We start from the raw sequence: 19,933 nt of genomic DNA on the forward strand, positions 1-19,933 counted from the left end.
CCATTCTACTGTTGAAGTAGTGAACTGGGAACCTAAAAGCGCAATGCATTTTCATTCATTTTACAGCAGCCTGCAGGCTAAATACAATGTGGTCAATGGCTGACTTCATCTTTAATATGTATGTATAGCCCTGGGGAATGACCTGCTTCCTCTGAATAAGAATGGGAAGTGCTGTGACCTATAGTTTCCATAGATTCTGCCTCCATATTAAAGATGAAGGGAGTTAGAATTGGCTTCGCTTGATTCAAATTAGACCTGGCTCTTGGCAGCTAGGTTGGGCAAGGTTTGGATGCCTCTGCTGTAGTTCCAAGTCTTACCCCTTACAAATACATATAGCTCCTTGTTCACATAGAAGACCATTGACATGATAAACCCTTATGAGCAAGCTTACAGAAAGGGCTCCAAACAGTCCAGATGTTTTTGGAAAAAGCTTCCAGTTTTTTATTATACATCTATTCTGTGACACTTCAATATGATGGTTTGTTTGTAATGGGAGAAGGTTCAAAAAATGGATGAAGAGCTGTAAGAATGTTATAAGTTCACAACAGCTAGTTAATGTCTGTACAGCGCTTTGATTAAATAAAGTGCTAAATATATTTATGGATTTCCTTTTTTGTAGATATGCATAAAAGGAAAAATCCACATATTTAAATACCTGAACATAGAAGCATGCAAGATAGCTCCAGACTTGCCTGATTATGATAGGAGGCCCATGGGATTTGGCTCTTGGTAAGTTTGTGCATATTCTGTTTGATGTGGATTGGGGAAAACTTGTCTACTCTCTTGAATTCAGAAGAGGCAGAAACTAGATCCACTGATTGTTGGTTGGTGTACATTTCACCAACGATAGTGGCCTTGAAGAACATTGTGGTGTGTGTCACCCTGTGAACTGCTCTAGCAGGAGTCCAAGCAAGACAGTTTAGAAGGAAAAATGAAGTAATATCACAATTCAGCCAGTGCTAAAGGGCACACCCTCTCGAGGAAAAAAACAAAAAAAAAGTTTAGTGTCTTCAGGCTATGGTAGAAGGAAGTTCTATTTTTAAGACATTAATCTATGTTTTTACTTAATAAAATCTTAGGGTTTTCCCAATATCTACTATAGTCTAACATTGTTGTGATTTTTAATCTTTTGTACAGGATTGTATAATTGTTCTGCTGTAACTACAGGTATAAGTGCTGATCTCACCCCATTAGTAAACTGTTTTATTTTTGGCAGGCTTTCATTTGGCACAAATGTTTAATACAGTAACACAGGTATTAGAACGGTCAACCACATCAGCTTCTAACTTAAGATGTCTAGGGGAAAAGTAGGGGTACACTATATATTTATACTACACATTTAAGAGAAAAGCAAAGTAATGAGGTAGGAGACTAACTAGAAGAAAAAGAATATAGTCTCAGTGATCATACAAACTAACACTGAGCCAGAGGGAATATATGTCTGTAACGGGCATCATGGGCTGAACACGATTCATGAATAAAGCAAATAAGCCTGTGCAGTTGTACCAAAGATCTATGAAGGAGAATTTATGCCAACAGGCAGCTCCTCATCAAGTCTGGAACCCACATTTGATAAGCACCTTTCCAGATGGGGTCAACATGAACGCTTTCTGAAAGTCACTTGTCTCTTTAGAGTGTAATCTCTTTGGGACAGGGACCCACACCTAGCATAATCAGGTGCTATTTGAGACAAATAAAGTTGTGGCATATAAATCAGAGTATGTGATTCTAGCCTGTATGTGACCCAGGTGAGGCTGCATTTGGAATACTGTTTAGATTAAAATTATTTAGGTCTCCTGTTAGCTAAATTTATAATGCTGTCTTAGTTTCTTATTATAATAAAGTGCATATTGCAAAAAAGAAGCTGATACAGGGATCTAAGGAGCATCTGTATTCAGAAAGGCTAAGGAAATTAGGGCACCCTTATTGTGACATAAATTGCCCAGTCCAACCAACTGTATCTAAAGCTATTGATCTCCAGTGTACTTTATTTCTTTTGAAAAGCATAAAATCAATAAATAGAGTATGTGTTTACTGAAAAGATTTTTGTTTCATGTAATGAAAGAATTCACATATTTTACTATTACTCACAGTACCAATATAAAAGCTTGGGCAGAACCCACTCAGGATGCTTCTTCCAGATGGTCAATTTAACTTCAAGCTTGTGTGGACTGGCTTGCTTTTGTCCATGTCTCCATCCCTGCCAGGCACCATGAAAGTAGATATATCTGAAGTGGATAAGAGAGATGGCATAGAATTCTTTGTTGCTCATGTGCTGATTATATCACTTACCAGTCTCTTTTAGTGGCTCCCACAGTGGCTTCACTTGCAAATTGAGCAAATATGTGTGGAAGAGAATAGATTTCTGCAGGAGCCAATGGAGAAGATGAGCTGCTGCCCAAAATCAGAATTTCTTCTAGAATTTCTGAGATGAAAGAACAGAACAACTCATGCACAATATAGTGTACTCCAGTTAATGCCCATAGGCAAGTCAACAGAACCTTTGGTCAATGATATCAAAGGCTACTGACCGAACTAAAAATAATCAGAATGTATATCTGACCTTTGTCTTTTGCTCTGTGGAGGTTATATAGTGACCCTGGGCAATTGGAAAAAGCATGGAATTAAACCTGAGTTGATGTAAAGCTGGTTTCAAAGCTAGTGTGACAGTTACCAAGCTAGCTGCACCACAGCCCTTTCTCAGGGTCTCACCGAGTGCACCCCAACAGGCGTCAGGCCTTGTGGCCTTGCCCCTTCTGGGGTGGACTTCTTTGAAAGTGTGTGCCTGTGGCTGTCTTATCTCTTAGGTTATGTGTGCACCGCAGCTGGGAGGTGTAATTCCCAGCTCGGGTAGACTTCCACGTGCTAGCTCTGCTTAAACTAGCATGCTAACAATAGCGGTGTGGCTGCATGGGCAGCTGCTCGGATTAACTGCCTGAGTACGTACCTAGGATCTCAGGGCATGTCTACACGGATCGGCGGGTAGTGATCGATCTATCAGGGATCGATTTATCGCATCTAGTGTAGACGCGATAAAATCAATCCCCGATCACTCTGCCGTCGACTCTGGAACTCCCACCGCGGCGAAAGGTGGAAGCGGAGTCGACGGGGGAGCGGCAGCGGTCGACTCGCTGCCGTCCTCACGGCCAGGTAAATCGACGTAAGATATGCCGTAGCTGAAGTTGCGTATCTTAGGTCGACCCCCCCCCCCCCAGCTAGTGTAGACCTAGCCTCAGAGGGATTGTACCCAGGCAACTAGCTCAAGCTGGTGGAGTTCTGGAGCTGATGGGAGCACGTTTGGGGATCGATCTATCGCGTCTAGACAAGACGCGATAGATCGATCCCTGATAGATCGATCGCTACCCGCCGATCCAGCGGGTAGTCTGGACGTACCCTAAGTTGCATTTCCTGCCTAGATCAACCCCCAGCTCTGGTCTGACTTAACCTTTGAGTTCAAGGAGGCAGCAGTACAAAACTGAAGAGGGAAACAGTCACATAGCATTCATAAGAATAATGCAGATATCACATGTAGTAATTTCACTGCAATTTTATGCAAATATAAAAATCTCTGATTAAGTGGACAAACTTGTAGTGCTGCTAGTGAAATCAGAAGCACTAAATCATTGTAGATTCTGACAGGAGAAAATTTTGGCTTCTTTATATGTAAATATTTCTAATTGAAAATTTTGCTGCTTGCCCACACTGCCCTTTTTTTTTATTTTTTGGACTTACGTAAAGTTATCCTAAACACAATACTAGTGCCCTCTCCTATGTTTTACCCAGTTTTTAAAACTATTGCTTTATTTAATTGTTACTACTATTTTCAATAGAGAACTGGTTCCCTGCCTTTCAGACGATTGTATCAGTTTACCAGGATAAGATATTGACTGTACCGATCCAGTGTCTGTAGACTCCTGTTAAGTTATGTGACCTTTAACCTTTGGGCTGTTCCAGCCCAATCTCTTAGCTGTGAGACTGAAATGTGGAGCGCTCAAGCTCAACACTGGATCATGCATGACTGAATGGAAAGGAGGCCGCAGCAGTGCCTCCCAGGAGCCTAGCACTAGGTTCAGTGTTGAGGTAGGGAGGGTAAGTCTGGAATGCGAGACATAAAAGTTTGAAGTACTGGTACATGGATCACTGGAGGAAGAATCATTTGTACTGATTAAGTTTTGAAAGACTCTGGTAGTTCTGTTCCGCGAATAGAAAGGAGATTGACATATATGCGTGTATTACACTGTGACTTCAGAACTCTGGCTGTAAGTGATGATCTCTTCATGTCAGTGGCACATCTTATACCCCTTATTTTTATGGATAAATTTATTTTCATTACAAAAAGACACTGCATTTCAAGTGATTATTGCACTTCTCAGCTTCATGCCTTATGCATTGGAACCCAAGCATGCTGTAAAAATGTCCTGCCCACTGTCTTACTGCTTAATTATTGCTGCTTGCAGCCAGCTAGTCAGTGAGGAATAGGTTCTGCAGTCTCTGTTGATTTCTTAAAGGCTGTTGTCTGTAATGAACATATAAAGCCCTGAGCAGTCAGTAACCCTCTGTTTTCAGATTTTTCTGAGGGGAAAGCGTGGGAACTGTGAACTGTAACTGTGAATTTCTGAGTTACCAGACGGTCTCAGTGATGATGAAGCATTTTTCAAAAGCTGTAATTGAATAGGAGGGATAGAATATGAAGAAAATAGAATCTAACAGTATTTTTCCTTTTGGATTAAAACTATTGAATTTTGATCTTCAATTTTAAGTGCTTGTTCAGTGCAAAATTGGTTTCTCTTTAGATTTTCAGGATACTGATGTAGTCATGATTAAAATGGAATTATTGTAGTGTGTCATGTGGGAACCAGTTTCTCATTTTATTTCTCCTTTTATAATTTCAAAAAAACAGTGGTTTTGATCCAGTATTTAGGTGTTGTGAATGTGGCTTAAATGTGGTCACTATGTAGACTGTTACATATGCTACCTAAAGTTTTCTTTCCCCAGCTGGTCTGTAATTGAAAAACAATATTACCATTGTCTGTATAATGTGTAGTACTTTGTTAGGATATTTTTTTGCCTTAAAAGTAGACTACAGTGTCTTGTAGCTATGTATTCCCCGGGCCACTGTATGCATTGACTCTTTCTATAGAACAAAAGGCATGACACTGCTAATACATTTAAAAATCCAGAGGTTTTTTTTAACTACATTGAGCAATTTTAGGATTATTCTTTTCTCCTCTCACCCAAAAGAAGTGAGTTGTGGTTCCCTTCCCATCTTTGTTGCTGAAGGATCCCTAATATGAATATTATCTTTGTTTAGCATCACTGAGTTCCATTCTTGCCTTCATTCCAGATGCCATCCCCAGACTTTAGTACATGACTTAAATCTTTTACAAACTCAGAGGAACAAACATAGTGCTAGATCCTGCACATTGGTCCATACAGTCAGAGCCCCAGTAACTTAAATGAGGCTCTGTGTAGGGTTAAGGATCCGCCTGTGAATCCTTTTGCAGATGTGTACCTAAAAATAAGCATATTTCACTTCTGCAGCTCTTGTTCCCTCATCCTTTATCCCTGAGTTCTTCTTTGAGTAACGTCCCTATGGGTGCTCCATTTCATGTGTGCTCACACCCCTTTCGCCTTTAATTGGAGATTTTAGGTTGCAGTGTCTGTTCAGCCCACACGTGTTCTATGCTTCCTCATGCCCCGCTCTAAGGCTATACAGTGCTGTGTGAGCGAAACACCCTCGGTTCTTTCTCCGCTGCCTTGGCCTGAGATGGAGCATTAGTGTGCCTTACTTTGAAATCTCTTAGCGTAGTTACCCTTCTTTATTTTATTGTTTAGTTATTTTATTTACCTTTTATTTAGGAATTTAGGGGATCTTTCTCTTGATCCCTTTCCCGTTTTGGAAGGGGGGCCTTCCCTTGCTAGATGTCATTGCCCTGGGGTATGCCAGGATCTCTGGGCTTCAAACAGTGCATCTGTTGCCAGGAGTGCATCTTGGTCAGCGACAGGCATTCCTGTTGTATCCGCTGCTTTGGAAAGTCTGATGTCCCACAAAAGTGCTCCATCTGCTCTGCATTTAAGGGTGAGTCAAGAAAAAATCAGGAGCTAAAACTGAGACTCTTAATGATGGAGCATTCCCTCCAATTGGCCTCAGATCCAGGCCGGAGTACACCCTTCCCCCTCTGGGCATCAGTTGCTGAGTGAACACAATGCCCCGTCAACTTCGTCACGTTCACCTGAATCTACCCAAGGTAAATCAATGAAGAAGACCCATAGAAAACTGAGTCACTCTCCACAGGAAGAATCCACCTCAAAAAGACTTCTGTCACTGCAATGCAAGACTGCTGCAGAGACCTCATGGGTCTCTGGGTATGTCTGAGGCTGCAGACACTCAGTACCGATCCTGTGCCTGGGGCTCCAGGCTCAGCAGAGAAAAAGGGCAACAAGCATGCCTTGGTACTGAAACCTTCAGTGCTGCACAGGCAGGACCATGCATCATCAAAGCTTTCCGCCTCTAAGAGAATGGTACCCAGAATTCCTTTGGTACCATCAACATCTAAGACTGCCTCAATACTGGGAAGATGTTGTGTCTCTCGTATGGTCTGAACGCCTCCCAAGGCCTCACATCAGTACTGACTACTTCAACCAGAGTGGATTTACCAGAGCAGCGTATGGCCTCGGTACTGACAATAGTCCCACTCTTCAAATCCACCTGGTACCACAGGAGTTCAGATTTTCAAAGGATCTACTTGTTTCAGAGGAACCGGAATCTCCCTTGTTAGTTGGTAGCGAAAGGTTCGGTACCGAGACAAGCACGGTCACTGAAGTGGGACCTTTTCTAAGTACCACTTGACTCTCCAATGCCTTTAGAGAGTGCTGGGGCTCCCCCACTTGAAGAGGAGGAATTTTCCTCCAATTCAGATATTTCAATCCAGGGGGTCCCTGATGCTTCAGACAAGGAATTTCCATCCTGACACTTTTGACAAGAGTAGGGATTTGTACCACAGATAGACCCATGTTCCCCCAACCTGGTTTGAGCACCAATGGTTACCACCCCCAATGCCTTTCGAACCTCTCCAGTGGCCATACTGGATTCCTTGGGCTGCAAATCATCTGCAATTGTACATGCCCATAGTCTCTCTCATGGGGAGTATAGGGGGAGAGGCTCCCCTACTCCAACTGCTTTTCTTCCATTACCTCAGGCACAAGAATCCTTTGAAGAGCAGGAGGCCTGGACAGATAAAGAAGTTTCTCCCCAAACAAATATTCCTTCATCTTCCCCAGGTGAAGCGGTTATGCCTCCCCAACCAACTATGGCTGATGACTTCAGACACGTCCAAGAGTTAATGAAGCACATTTCAGATTCCCTCCAGATCCCTTGGAAGAGGTCACAGAGTCATAACATAAGGTCCTGGACATCCTCCAATGGATTCCCTGCACCTGAGTTGTCCTGCCTATTAATGAGGCTCTGAATCCTGCCAAATCCATCTGGCAGATCCCTGCAACGATTCCACCAGCTTGTAAAAGGGCCTATAAAAAATATTATGTCCCAGCTAGAGACTCCGAATTTCCGTTCACCCATCCAACACTGAACTCCCTGGTTGTGGAAGCAGTGAAAAAACATGGCAAACAACATCGTGCAAAGACCACACTGTATGATAAGGACCAAAAACACCTTGATCTATTCGGCAGAAAGACTCATCTGTGACTCTTCAATTTAGCATCACACACTATCAAGCTCTCATGGCTAAATACAGTCATTCAAGTTATAGCAAATTCACAACCTTTACTGAGCATGGCTGATGAGTATGACCAGTTTCAGGCTATTATTAACTAGCGTCAGCTGTTAACTAAAATAAAGCTAAAGGACTTATTGGATCCAGCCAACACTGCCCCTCTACAGCAGTAGTCATGTGGAGGGCTTTCTGTCAATACCTCGATGACTGGCTGGTTATGGGCTGGTCCTACAATGGGGTTTTTGATGCCATAAAGACAATGAGATCCCTGTTCCGCAAACTAGGGTTAAGCTCAACATCCAAGAAATCCCCTTTGAGCCCCATACAAAGAATAGATTTCATAGGCGCCTCCTTGGACGCTACACCAGCCAGGGCTTATCTTCCTCTCCAACAGATTCTCGATGTTAGCAAATCTTGTCTCAAACATTCAAATCAGCCTACAGACCCAATAAGAAGTTGTCTTCAATTCCTTGGACATATAGCAGCCTGCACCTTCAAAGATGGAGTCTGGAACATACCATCACAGTGTTTCCAGAGCTGACTCAGGATTGTTTATACTCCAAACAAACACAACTTGAACAAGTTAATGTCGGTTCCTCGCCAGGTCTTAGTCTCCACTCAAATGATGAAGGGTCCTAGACAATGTCTGCATGGGGATTCCATTTGTTCAGTCTCCTCCCTCTATCATCATAATGATGGATGCATCTGTGATGAACTGGGAAGTGCAACAGGTATTGTTGAACAGTAGGAAAGATTCCATGAAATACAATTACCTCCACAAATGGAAAAGATTCAGCATGTGGTGTGTCCAGAAGTGTTTCACCTGTTCATTCTCCCCCCTTGATCATCCTTGATTACCTCCTAGTGCTGAAAAAGTTAGGATTATATATGAGCTCTATCAGAGCATGTCTACACTTAGGGCAGAGCGTTCGATCCACCGGGGGTCAATTTATCGCGTCTAGTGAAGATGCGATAAATGGACCGCCAAGCACTCTCCCGTCGACTCTGGTATTCCACCAGAGCGAGATGTGTAGGCGGAGTCGACGGGGGTGCAGCAGCAGTCAACCTACCACAGTGAAGACACCACAGTAAGTAGCTCTAAGTATGTCGACTTCAGCTACGCTATTTTCTTAGCTGAAGTTGCGTAACTTAGACTGACTTAGTCCCCCCTCCCGCCGCCCAGTATAGACCAGGCCTCAGTGTGCACTTGGCAGCTGTAACAGCCTTTCATTCAGCAGTTGAGGGATTCTCACCCATCCTACAACTGTAAGATTCTGAGAGGATTGGGAAACTCTTTCCCCCAAGTTAAGAAATCCATTCCTATCTGGGATTTGACTGCAGTACTTTGATGCCCTATGCCCCCCGTTTGAGCCAATGGCTGCCTCTTCCCTCATTAATTTATCTCAGAAGATTTTTACCTAAGGTGTCATATGAGCTGCACATCAACCAGATTATCCACCCTCCATTTTCCCCCCCAAAGACTCATCAGTCCAGAGCGGAGGCCTTTTTTACACACTCTGGATGTTGGAAGGGCATTAGCCTTTTATTTCGAAAGGACTAAGTCGTTCAGGAAGTCACGCAGACTGTTCGTGACTGTTGCTGATAGATCCCAAGATTCAGCGATTTCTACCTAGAGACTCTCCAGGTGGATTTCTGATTCTGTTCTTTTGTGCTATAACTTCATATATTCAGCTCTTTCAAGGTTGTTGGCCCATTCCATAAAAGCCGTAGCTACTTCTACGACATTACTCAAGAATGTTTCTGTTCTGGATATTTGTAAGGCTGCCACTTGGTCTTCCATACGTACCTTTTCCAAGCATTATGCAGTGGTCCAGTCTTCTAGATCAGATGCTGCCCTTGGAAATGCTGTATTGTATTCAATCTTGGACTTGGTTCCAGAGACCCCCCTCCAGCTGGGGGTACTGCTTGGTAGTCACCTGAAGTGGAGCACCCAGAGGGACACTACTCGAAGAAGAAGAGGTTACTTGCCTTGTGCAGTAACTGGAATTCTTCACTGTGTGTGTCCGTATAGGTGTTCCATTACTTGCCTTCATTCCCCTCTGCTTCAGAGTTTCCTCTGGGGACTTGGCAGTGGAGAAGGAACTGAGGGCAGTTCACCCATGTAGCCTTATGTATCTTCAGAGCAGGGCATAAGGAAGCATAGAATTGCATGCATGGGCTGAATGGGCACTGCTACCAAAAATCTCCCATCAAAGGCACAAGTGGTATAAGCATACTTGAAGTGTAGCACCAACATCTCAAAGAACCACCATTATGGCACATTCTGAGTAACCTCTCCTTGGGTATGTCTACACAGCAATTAAAAACCCGTGACTGGCCTGAGCCAGCTGGCTCAGGCTAAGGGGCTGTTCAATTGCAGTATAGGTGTTTGGGTTCGGGCTGCAGGCCGGGCTCTAGGACCCTGCGAGGTGGGAGAGTCCCAGAGCTAGGGCATCAGCCTGAGCCTGAATGTCCACCACAATTAAACAGCCTCTTAGCCTGAGTTCCAGGAGCCTGGGCCAGCCACGGGTGTCTAATTGCAGTGTAGACATACCCCCTGTGTCTAACTAGGACTGCAAACTCCTTAGGACTGTAGTCTGTCTCGTTTTTCTATAAAGCACCATAACTCTATGGTGCTGCATAAATAATAGTAATAACAGTCATTTTAAAATAATTGTTTCCTGGATGAGGGATTTTTAAACAGAGGGACAACTAGAGATCAGTACCAGTGAGAGAATGACCTACAATTAGCTATGCTTGGGTGGAGCAATCAGCTTCCTGACATTCTTACTTGTGAATTATGCAGTAATTGCTGTTTCCCTGGGGCATCAAGTGCCAGCAGGACAGTTGATCCATTGTGAAATGCCATCTGCAGTGGATCAGACAAGTCCCATTGTTCTACTGCTGCTGTCGCTATCTGTAGCAGTTGCCAGATTCGACATCTGTGATGGCCACGCTGCTGAACTGTGTAGTCTCTGTACCCACTTAGAGCAGGAAAAGCACCATACAGCCCCTTATGTTATGGTTTATATTTTCATCCCTTCATTGCACATATGTAATGTCTGTGACTAGGCAAGTCATTGACAAGTCAATTTAATGAGTGAAAACTACATTTGTATATTATTCAAGTGATGATATGTTTCATTTGAAACATCTGTGGTGTCTTTTATGGAGTATTTTAGATTAATAATGCATGATACAGAAAAGAGATGTATAAAGTATACATTTTGAATGTTGTCATACTTCTTCTAAAAGAGGTGCATGCTCATTCCTATACATTTATATGTATGTGTAATAAATACACATGTATGGTTGTGGTTCCCTCTGGGGACAAAATGGTTTTGGGGATGGGGTTGGGAAGAGTCGTTCAACTAAAACACCTGAGTAACATAAAATGAACTGACTTGCTAAAGGAGAATTTAGTAGGTCAGTTTGCCAAAAAAAAAAAAAATACATTTGTCAGAATTGTTTGGGGGATAGGCTTAGATCAGCTCTTGAAAGCACAAGGCAGCTGCATCATGTCAGTTGGCTAACAGTTGGGAATGTTTGTAGTTGGAAGAACATATCCTCTTAGAAAGTATTATGCATGGTGAATGCCATGTGACAACTTCTAATGTGTTGTGGACACTGCTCAGCTCTGCTCAACAGTTAACTCCATTTTCAGCTCTGTCACAAGTAGGAATTTTTCAGTGACATTTACATTATAGTGACTAAAATTATCTGCTTGACAGCCATGAGGAACTGTACTCCAGTCGTCCCTATGGAGCACTAGATTCTGGTTTCAATAGTGTGGACAGCGGAGACAAAAGATGGTCAGGGAATGAAGTAAGTGTAGTTTCTTTATTTTTGTTGGGTGGCAATATTTGTACAGGAAACAAATAATGAAGCCATAGATTTGGAAGAATATTCAGGGAGTGGTGCTTATGTATAATAAAAAATGTAATTTCCATAGTTCACAGATTACTTTTGATTTCCTGGAAAAAGAATTAGCACCATTTTTATATTAAATGGATCTTTTGTTCTTTTACTAATATTTTTTATTGAAACATTTTTAAAAATCAAAACAAAAGTGTAAACCCAAGAGAAAATATAGAAGAGCACTTGGTAGAAATGAATTAATATAAACAAGTGATAAGAAAAATTACAAAAAGATGAGCTAGTTATTGCATTATATTAGCATATGTAATCTTTATCCATTACTCAAGAGCTTCTGTTTAATTAAAATAAAATCTGGTAAACAGAGCACAGATTTTCCAAATTAGATTTTATATGTAGCTTTTTCAAATGGCCAAATAGATTGTCTCTTAACCACTTAGAAGAAGCAAGATCAGATCTCCAAGGAAGAAGGGTACTGGGAGAAAGCCAGGAGCCAGCCTGTTCTGTCCTGTTGGGGAAGCTATGCAAATGGCTGCAACCCAACCCTGGGGTGTTCTTGCGAACTGTGCTCTTAGCCTGGTGTTTACAAGGGCCTTCAGAATCCAGCCTGGAATGTTTTTAGCATATGTATTCATTTCAGAGGGAAAATAAATTAAAACTATAGACAGACTCTTCATGGAATACAGGTCCTAAATCGACCTGATTTAAAAACGGTACATTTCAGTTGTGTCTCTTTTAAATTAATAGTTTTAGGGAGCAAAATCCTGCAGGACTGGTGGAGTGGAGGCCCAAGTTAGAAAACTAACTGAAAGATGATGCCCAGGATGAGAGTGTGTGGTTTTTTTTGTCTGTTTTTTAAAGCCTACAGATGAGTTCTCAGACCTCCCTCTGCGAGTGGCAGAGATCACTAAAGAGCAGAGACTGCGAAGAGAGAGAGAGTACCAGGAGAACCGAGGGAGCACGGTTGTAACTAATGGTGGAGGTAAATAGCAGTCTTTGATAGCTAATTATTCAGGTGGTTGTCATAACTGAAGCTCCAAAATGTATATTTGGAAGTTATAGGTAATTTGTTGTTTTAAGCAAAAGAAGTGGTGGAGCCTCAATATATTTATAATCACACACACAAATTACATTTAAAGAACATTATTAGGGTTGCAAAATCAAGCACTGAAAAGTTAAAAAAGACCAGAAGGTAAGGTTGCTTGTGCAACCTTAATTCAGCCCCTTTCTGCATATGCATTATGATACCATCTTTAATTACATGATCACATACTGCTTTTTGCACGATATTGATACTCTCATGAGTCATCAGCAGGATTGGAACCTTCAGATCTGGCGCACAGATCTCTGCCACTTGAGCTGACAGAGTAACTGATAACTGTAGGAGGTTGTCATCCTCTGTGAGGACCAGCACTAGCGGGGGATGGGACACTTTGTCGGTGGTTTTCACAGCTATTTTCTGACAACAGAGGAATGGTGAGACTCAAGAATCTTGGGTTCTATTCCAGGCTTTGGAGGAGAGTGTTTTCTAGTGGGCACAGAGCCTTCTGTGTCTCACTGGCCCCTCCTCCCCCAGTATGACTCCTTCTGCCCTCTCCCCTCCAACCTGTGCCTATCACAGACCTGTCTCTTCTCCACCCTGGCTTCTTATGCCAGTTCTATTCTCTTTATCTACTCAGTCAGTTGCCACACCTCAGACTTGGTAATCCTGGGCTCCTTTTCTCTTCTCGGATTTCTCTCTCTCCTCAATCTTGGCCTCCAGTAATATCTCCCCACCCACATTCCCCAGTTCATTCTCCCTCCTCAGACTCCTCTTCCATTCTGTGTTCCCCCAGTTTCTTGTCCTAGTCTCTTCTCTCAGTCATTCGCAGTTCACCACCACCACCACCCTGGCTCCACATCAGATGTCTCTTCCCCCCCTCCCCCCCCCCGCATTGGTTCTCAGTCCCAATCTTCTCCCCCTCACCCCCCCCCCAGCTCCTCATCTGATCTCAGTCTTCTCCCAGTCCCAATCTCCTTTCCCAGCCAGTCCCAATCTTCCCATCCCAGTTCCCAGTCCCTGTTTCTTCTTTCTCCCCATCCACTTGTCTCAGTCTCTTCCCTCTCCCCACCAGCTCCTTGTTCTAATCTCCTCCTTCTGCTGCAATATATTTTTCCCTATCCTCATTCGCATAAACGGCTGAGCCATTTTGTCTGAAAATTAATTCCCCCCCCCCCCGAGGTAGACATTCAGCATGAAACATTTCAGTACAGACAGTTTGGCAAAGTTATCTTATATAGGAAGTGTTAGCAGCCTTTGTACCAAACAGTGCTACCAGCACTGCCTACAATATCAACTTATTGTTAATTGGTTTTTCACACACATGGTCTTTCACAATGCTTTAGAGTTAACACAGCTGTTAAATAATATAATGGAGAGTGAGATAAATTAGAGTTAAATAGCTAAGGGAGAAAAGAGGTTTTCACTTAAGATTTTTAATGAGGTGGAGATTCAGTGAGGCAGAAAGATCCAGGGAAGCTGTTTTGGATGGCTGGAGTTTCAGAGGAGATGGTTCTGACACTTACAGTAGCCAGATTGTGAGGTGAGGCAAAGGAGGCCTGCTCTAGACAAGGAGGAATGGGGAATAGAGAGTGATAATGTCTGGGGGAAAGGCAGGAGCAAGTTTTTGCAGGATTTTAAAAACAAGGAAGCAATAATGTTTGAAGTAGGTAATCTGAGTTGAACTTGTGCCTGCCATTTCATCCTGAGTGATATCCCTTTCAAAACACCTGCATCTAGACCCCTCATAATGACCTCTCTTTCCCCATGTCTTCATCAGTGCTAACATGAGCTTTCTGATAAGAGATGATGAAGTGTGGCAAATGAAGACCTACTGGGGCGGGGGGAAAGGGGGATGGGAGTCCTCGGGGTATTTTTGACTCTGGATATCCAATCTGTCAGCACAGTGCTTTTCACTAGGCTTTTTGTTTAATGTCATGACACTTGAAATCCCCGTGCAGAAACTTACAAAAGCAGTGATGAATAAAAAATGCCCCAGATAGCAACATGGCCATGGGCAGAAATGAGAGCAGAATTGTGCCCTGTGCTTCATACTCATTTAATTTCTGTGGTTCCCTAATTTTAATTCCTTCCTTCCTCTTTGGTTAATAAAATGTCTGTAGCCTGAGTGTTTTTGTGTTGCTTTCTTTATTGTCTGTTTCCTTGCCACATACCTTTTTCATATTTAAAGCAACCTCATGCAATTAACTTGGTCACACTATTCTCTGTTTTATCATCATCAGACTCTGTCTAGAGCCTGACATTTCATACTGAGCAAGTGTTAACCTAGGCTCTCCTCAGTGCCTTTATTAATGAGGAAGTATCCAGCTAAGTAGAGCCTAGATAAATTAATCAGTATACTCCTAATGACATGTTTATTTTGTTGTAAATTGATGGTAATTGCTTGCTTCTCAGATATGTCCAAGACACAGAAGTAAAAATTGTAGCCAATGGCCTTTGTTAACAATGAATTGGGAAGGATGACATTGCTTTTGCAATAATTAAGAAACTACATAGAATCGTATTTTTAAAATTACTACATTTGACATATTTTTTTCTCATTGCTTTTAAATCTGTTTAAGATTATTTCAAAATCTGACATTTAACAACTATTAGTGAACCAGGCAGAGCTCAAAAGCTGTCCGCTTAAGCTTGCCCAGGTGGAGGAAAAGTGAAATCAGACATTAGTTGCTGAGTCTGCTGCTATGTTTTTTCTACCACTGGTCATCTAATGATGGGTGTTTCCTTTGTGCGTGTGTGTCTAGTGGAACACGATCTGGATCAGATTGACTATATTGATAGCTGTGCCACTGAAGAGGAAGAGGAAGAGGTGAGGCAACCCAAGTGCATGGAGTCAGAGAGCCTCAGCTCACAATTCATGGCCTATATTGAACAACGGCGAATCTCTCATGAGGTGGTGCTTTTATTTAAATTAGTTACGTTCCTATACCCCAATGAAAGCCTTTGTGATGGTGTTAATATTTCTTGTCTGTAGAGGTTGACCTTGATAAACAATGTGACAGCTGGCTTGGAGCAACAGGCTTTGCCTTGTGGAGGATCTGAGCTTGAGTCCTGAGATGCTACAAACTACACCTGTATCAGACACTCAGAATGATTCTACGGGCGGCTGTACTGAGTTCTGTTCAAAGGCAAAATTCCTGCAGGATGTGGGGGGAGTAAATGGGGTTCCCAAAGGAACTCTTCCCTCAGAAAACATTGAAGTTGATGCTTCCCATATGTGCTTGCACCCAGGCAACCACTCATGTCTCCTTCATTTGGTAATACCTAGTAAATGCTGGCTTGTTTGAGGTCAAAACATAGCTAATGTGTTGATCTCTGTCAGCACAAGGACTTATTATCGGGATCTTTCAGCTATGTTAATTTGGTGGGGCTTTCCTATGGATTGTAAATTAAATGCCAATAAATTTACCAGACTGGGCATCCCTTTTAATTGCGAATTTTAAATGAAAAAGAGGATTTGCTCTAAAGTCTGATATTTTGTAACAGAGGATGGCTTGCTCCATGTTAACATCTTGAGTAATGCTCTGTAAAATCACCAGGCATACAACCTGGGAACGCATATGCACAAAGTTTTGAGCAAAAATTCTGTGTTTAACTATGTGACACGATATTTTTATGAGTCAATCCCAGGAGACAGTAAATGGACAATAAATAGGGTTATTAAAGTTTGTTAAAAACCTGTAAGGAGACTTGATTACAAGTGGCTAAAAACAAGTATAAGCATCCTTAGGCTATAGCTTTTTTTTGGCTTAAAAACCGTGGTCTTTGTCCTTATTATTGCAGACAAACCTGAACAATGTACGTTTTGTTTCTATCCTCGAGTAGCCTGTTGTTATAAAGGTAGTCTGTGGTATGTGAGCTGGAATGGCAGACTAGAAATCTGAGCGCTATCACTGTTCCAGCAGTAGCATTTCAAGTTGCATTGTGGGTCAGACAACAAGCTCCCATTTCCCCAGAATGGGTCGAAGTGGTTCTTATTTGCTTTCCCATAATTTGCTACATATTTGGTAGTATCATTTGTTACTAATTACTGCTTTTACTGCTCTTGTTTTGGTTCCAAATGATCGCATTGGGGGGAGGCATGATCACTCCTACACAGTTACAATGCAATTGTCTTGAGTCCTTGTTTAATTTTAATACACCTCTACCCCGATATAACATGACCCGATATAACACGAATTTGGATATAACGTGGTAAAGTAGCGTTCTGGAGGGGCGGGGCTGCGCGCTCCGGCGGATCAAAGCAAGTTCGATATAATGCGGTCAGATTTTTTGGCTCCCGAGGACAGCGTTCTGTCGGGGTAGAGGTGTACCTTGTGACCAAATATAGATTAGCATGCCCTTGACCAAAGTTCCATGATTGTTTCTTTAAAACTGTATGACACCCTGCAACTGGAAAACATCTTTGCTTTGGTTATCGTCGCTACTATTATACATAAGGCAAGAGAAACTGATCCTTGCTTTGACAGTCTTCACACAAGGAAGTGGAAAATTGTAAAGTTTCTGCATAAAACAAAAATTAAATGCAGGAAGCATTAAGCAATGTGACGTTGCCTTCTCTATGACATGTTAATCTAAATTCATCCCCTGCGTGTAGGTGTAAAGGGGTCTCAGCACAGCAGGAATCTTACATAGTACATAAGCAACCTGTTCCAGATAACCTTCTATTTTGCTTCAAGCACTTAAGCAATACACATTGTGCTCAAATTCAAATGTATCTGTTCCTTCGTAAGTTCGTTTAATGCTTTGAGGAGGTAAAGATCTTTCTTCATTTCCTTTATTTTATCTTGTCAGAATCTCTTTAGGAGTCTAAAGCATGTCCTTGTTTTGTGCACTTCGTCATTCCCCTACTTACATTAGTGAAATCTGCAGTGACCCAGATTTCTATTGACAATGTATTGATTCTGCAAGTGCCTGTTTCTCTGGTTTGTCTATATGGTATCATCACAGAATACCAGCTGTTGAATCTTATTGTCTGAGAGAGCCTGGAATACACTATGCTAAAATTGTAGATGTGTACTTTGGTCTCCAACACCATACATCTTATAAGTTACATTAGTTATTTTATACCTACACCTCATCCACATAGCCTGGTAATTCTGTTTTTTACACTATAACTTATCAACAGGTAGGCTTAATTTTGAAGTTCAACTTTCAGTAAATTACATGCAAGGTACAAAAATGATTCTGCATCATTTCCGATATCTTCCATTGGTTGTGTTTTATTTTGTTTCTTTGTCAGACATCTTAACGACCAGTAATCACACATTTGGATCTAGACAAATTGATGGAACCTACACTTCGTTTGGTTTAATCAAAATTCTTAGACTTGCACATACAGCATTCTGAATACATTACTAACGTCATTGTCTTCTGTTTTGTTTGCTTAGGGCTCACCAGTAAAGCCAGTGCCCATCAGAGATTTTCAGAGAACAGAAGACACAAGACGATACTTGCATCAAAATAGGTAGAAGAACCTGATGAAAGTACATTTATTCATGATAGTGCCAGTGGCATACATGTGCTTTATAGATGTGTTCGATAGGTGCCCTACTCTGAAAAATATACGATCTACATGATCATTTGAAACCAACAGTTGATTTCACTGTGATGTTATGGCTGATATTTATACCTCCATAAACATTTCTGTTCTTTTCATAACTAGGCCAAATTGGCAGAAGAGCATACATTTCTCTTGCTAAAATACTGTAGATTGGAGGAAATTGTAGCTGAAAGTTACAGTGCAGATTGCATTGAGTGACACTGAACAGTGGATGTAGTTTTCTACTACCTAATCAGAAATGTGCAACACTTTACAAACGGGCTATTGTTCCTGTCCCAGGAACTTACAGTCTAGGTAAAATGAGGAATGATGCGGTAAGATGACAAAAACATTGCCTATAGTACAAAAGTTCACAGGTTTAACTAAAGTGACTTAAAAATCTATCTACTTAAATTCCATTACATTTAAACTGGTGTAACTTATGCTAATATCAATTTTTAGCTTAAGTTGGCAATTTATCAATGCAAGCTAAATCTATATAAATTCTGAATTTAAGCAAAATCAATATAAGCAAGGATTAAAATGGTTTAAGTGAATCTATATGAGGAGTTTGCACTGGTTTAGTTAGATCAGTTTTTAAATTAAACAAGTGCACTTTGCTAGTATAGACAAAACCTCAAATGCCATGGAGGAAGGGAGATTAGAAGGAAAGGAAAGCAAGGATTACAGCAATAAAATCATATATTTGTTTGGAATGAATTAATGACACAAGCTTCTTGAGGGTTACACAGAATTTTTAGGATAGTCACTTTTGGAATAGTAAGGTTCATCCTTGTGGAAGAAGTGTGTGTTAAGCTGAGAGTTGGCGAGGATGGTAACATGGTGGGCAGGATAAAGAAGAGTATTTCAGGTTTAGGGAGTCAAATGGAAGGATGCCCAGAGACAAGAGCAGAAGGAGAGGAGATACAATTCAGTGTATTTATAGTGCCTCATTGGTGCAGTTGAAGTTAAGGTTCTGTCAGTTTTGATAGGTCACTGAGCGGTTTTTGCTTTTGGTTAAAACTGGATACGCAGGGACTGAGCAGAAAGTTGTTTGGTTTGTTTTTTGTTTTTTTTGACTTGCAGGATAAAAATAGTTTTGGCTGTATATAGTAATATTAGAGCAGGGAGTCTCACAGCAAATTTTTGGGTGGCCTCAGAGTGTGGCCACCAACTTTCGCTGGTGACCGCTCTGACTGTTTTTCCTAAAATAATTAACTTGAGGAAAAACAAATAAATATGCACATACAGGTGTCCAAATTATTTGTAATTTATGTAGGGTTTTTTTGCAGACTCGATAATTAAACATAATATACAGTTTTCTATTCTTTACTGGACCTAAACAGAATAGAAACACAAATAAGGTGCTTTGCATGTTTTCCTTTTTTTTTTGGTTGCTTTTTTTTTTTTTAGACCTGCTAGCTAGTAAGGCTGCTACTGTGAAAAGTGACATTTGTATATTTGTTAATATCATTTTTCATAACAGACTTGCCAGCTAGCTGGGAGGCTGTGAAAAGTGATATTAACAATATCACTTTTCACAGCAGACTTACTCTGCCCTGGCAAGCTGGGGGACAAATTAAGCCCTGGATGGGGAAGTGGGTAGGGAGCTAAGGGGCAATGTGGGGATAGATGGGAGGCTGCGGGAGTCAGGGGAGATGAGGGAGGTGAGCCCAGGGTGGGAGCCTGAGGCCCTGGTGCACAGATGGCGACTGGAGGAGG

The 19,933-nt window shown here is 41.7% G+C and overlaps 1 protein-coding gene across 10 annotated transcripts in view; it reads left to right on the forward strand.

Moving 5' to 3' along the window:
* Window positions 1-19,933, forward strand: part of LRCH3 (leucine rich repeats and calponin homology domain containing 3) — a 104,246-nt gene that overhangs the window by 49,197 nt on the left and 35,116 nt on the right. For 7 of the 10 annotated variants that reach the window (XM_024110292.3, XM_024110295.3, XM_065557581.1 and 4 more), the window contains exons 6-10: window positions 620-729; window positions 11,465-11,558; window positions 12,471-12,591; window positions 15,414-15,562; window positions 18,060-18,136. In XM_024110292.3, the coding sequence (XP_023966060.2) occupies window positions 620-729; window positions 11,465-11,558; window positions 12,471-12,591; window positions 15,414-15,562; window positions 18,060-18,136 (551 nt within the window). The remainder of the gene's footprint in view (window positions 1-619; window positions 730-11,464; window positions 11,559-12,470; window positions 12,592-15,413; window positions 15,563-18,059; window positions 18,137-19,933) is intronic. The other 3 variants (XM_024110296.3, XM_042843917.2, XM_065557580.1) reach the window with 1 other exon arrangement.

Source organism: Chrysemys picta, chromosome 9 (genome assembly GCF_011386835.1).
Source record: "Chrysemys picta bellii isolate R12L10 chromosome 9, ASM1138683v2, whole genome shotgun sequence".
Classification (NCBI taxonomy): Eukaryota; Metazoa; Chordata; order Testudines; family Emydidae; genus Chrysemys; species Chrysemys picta.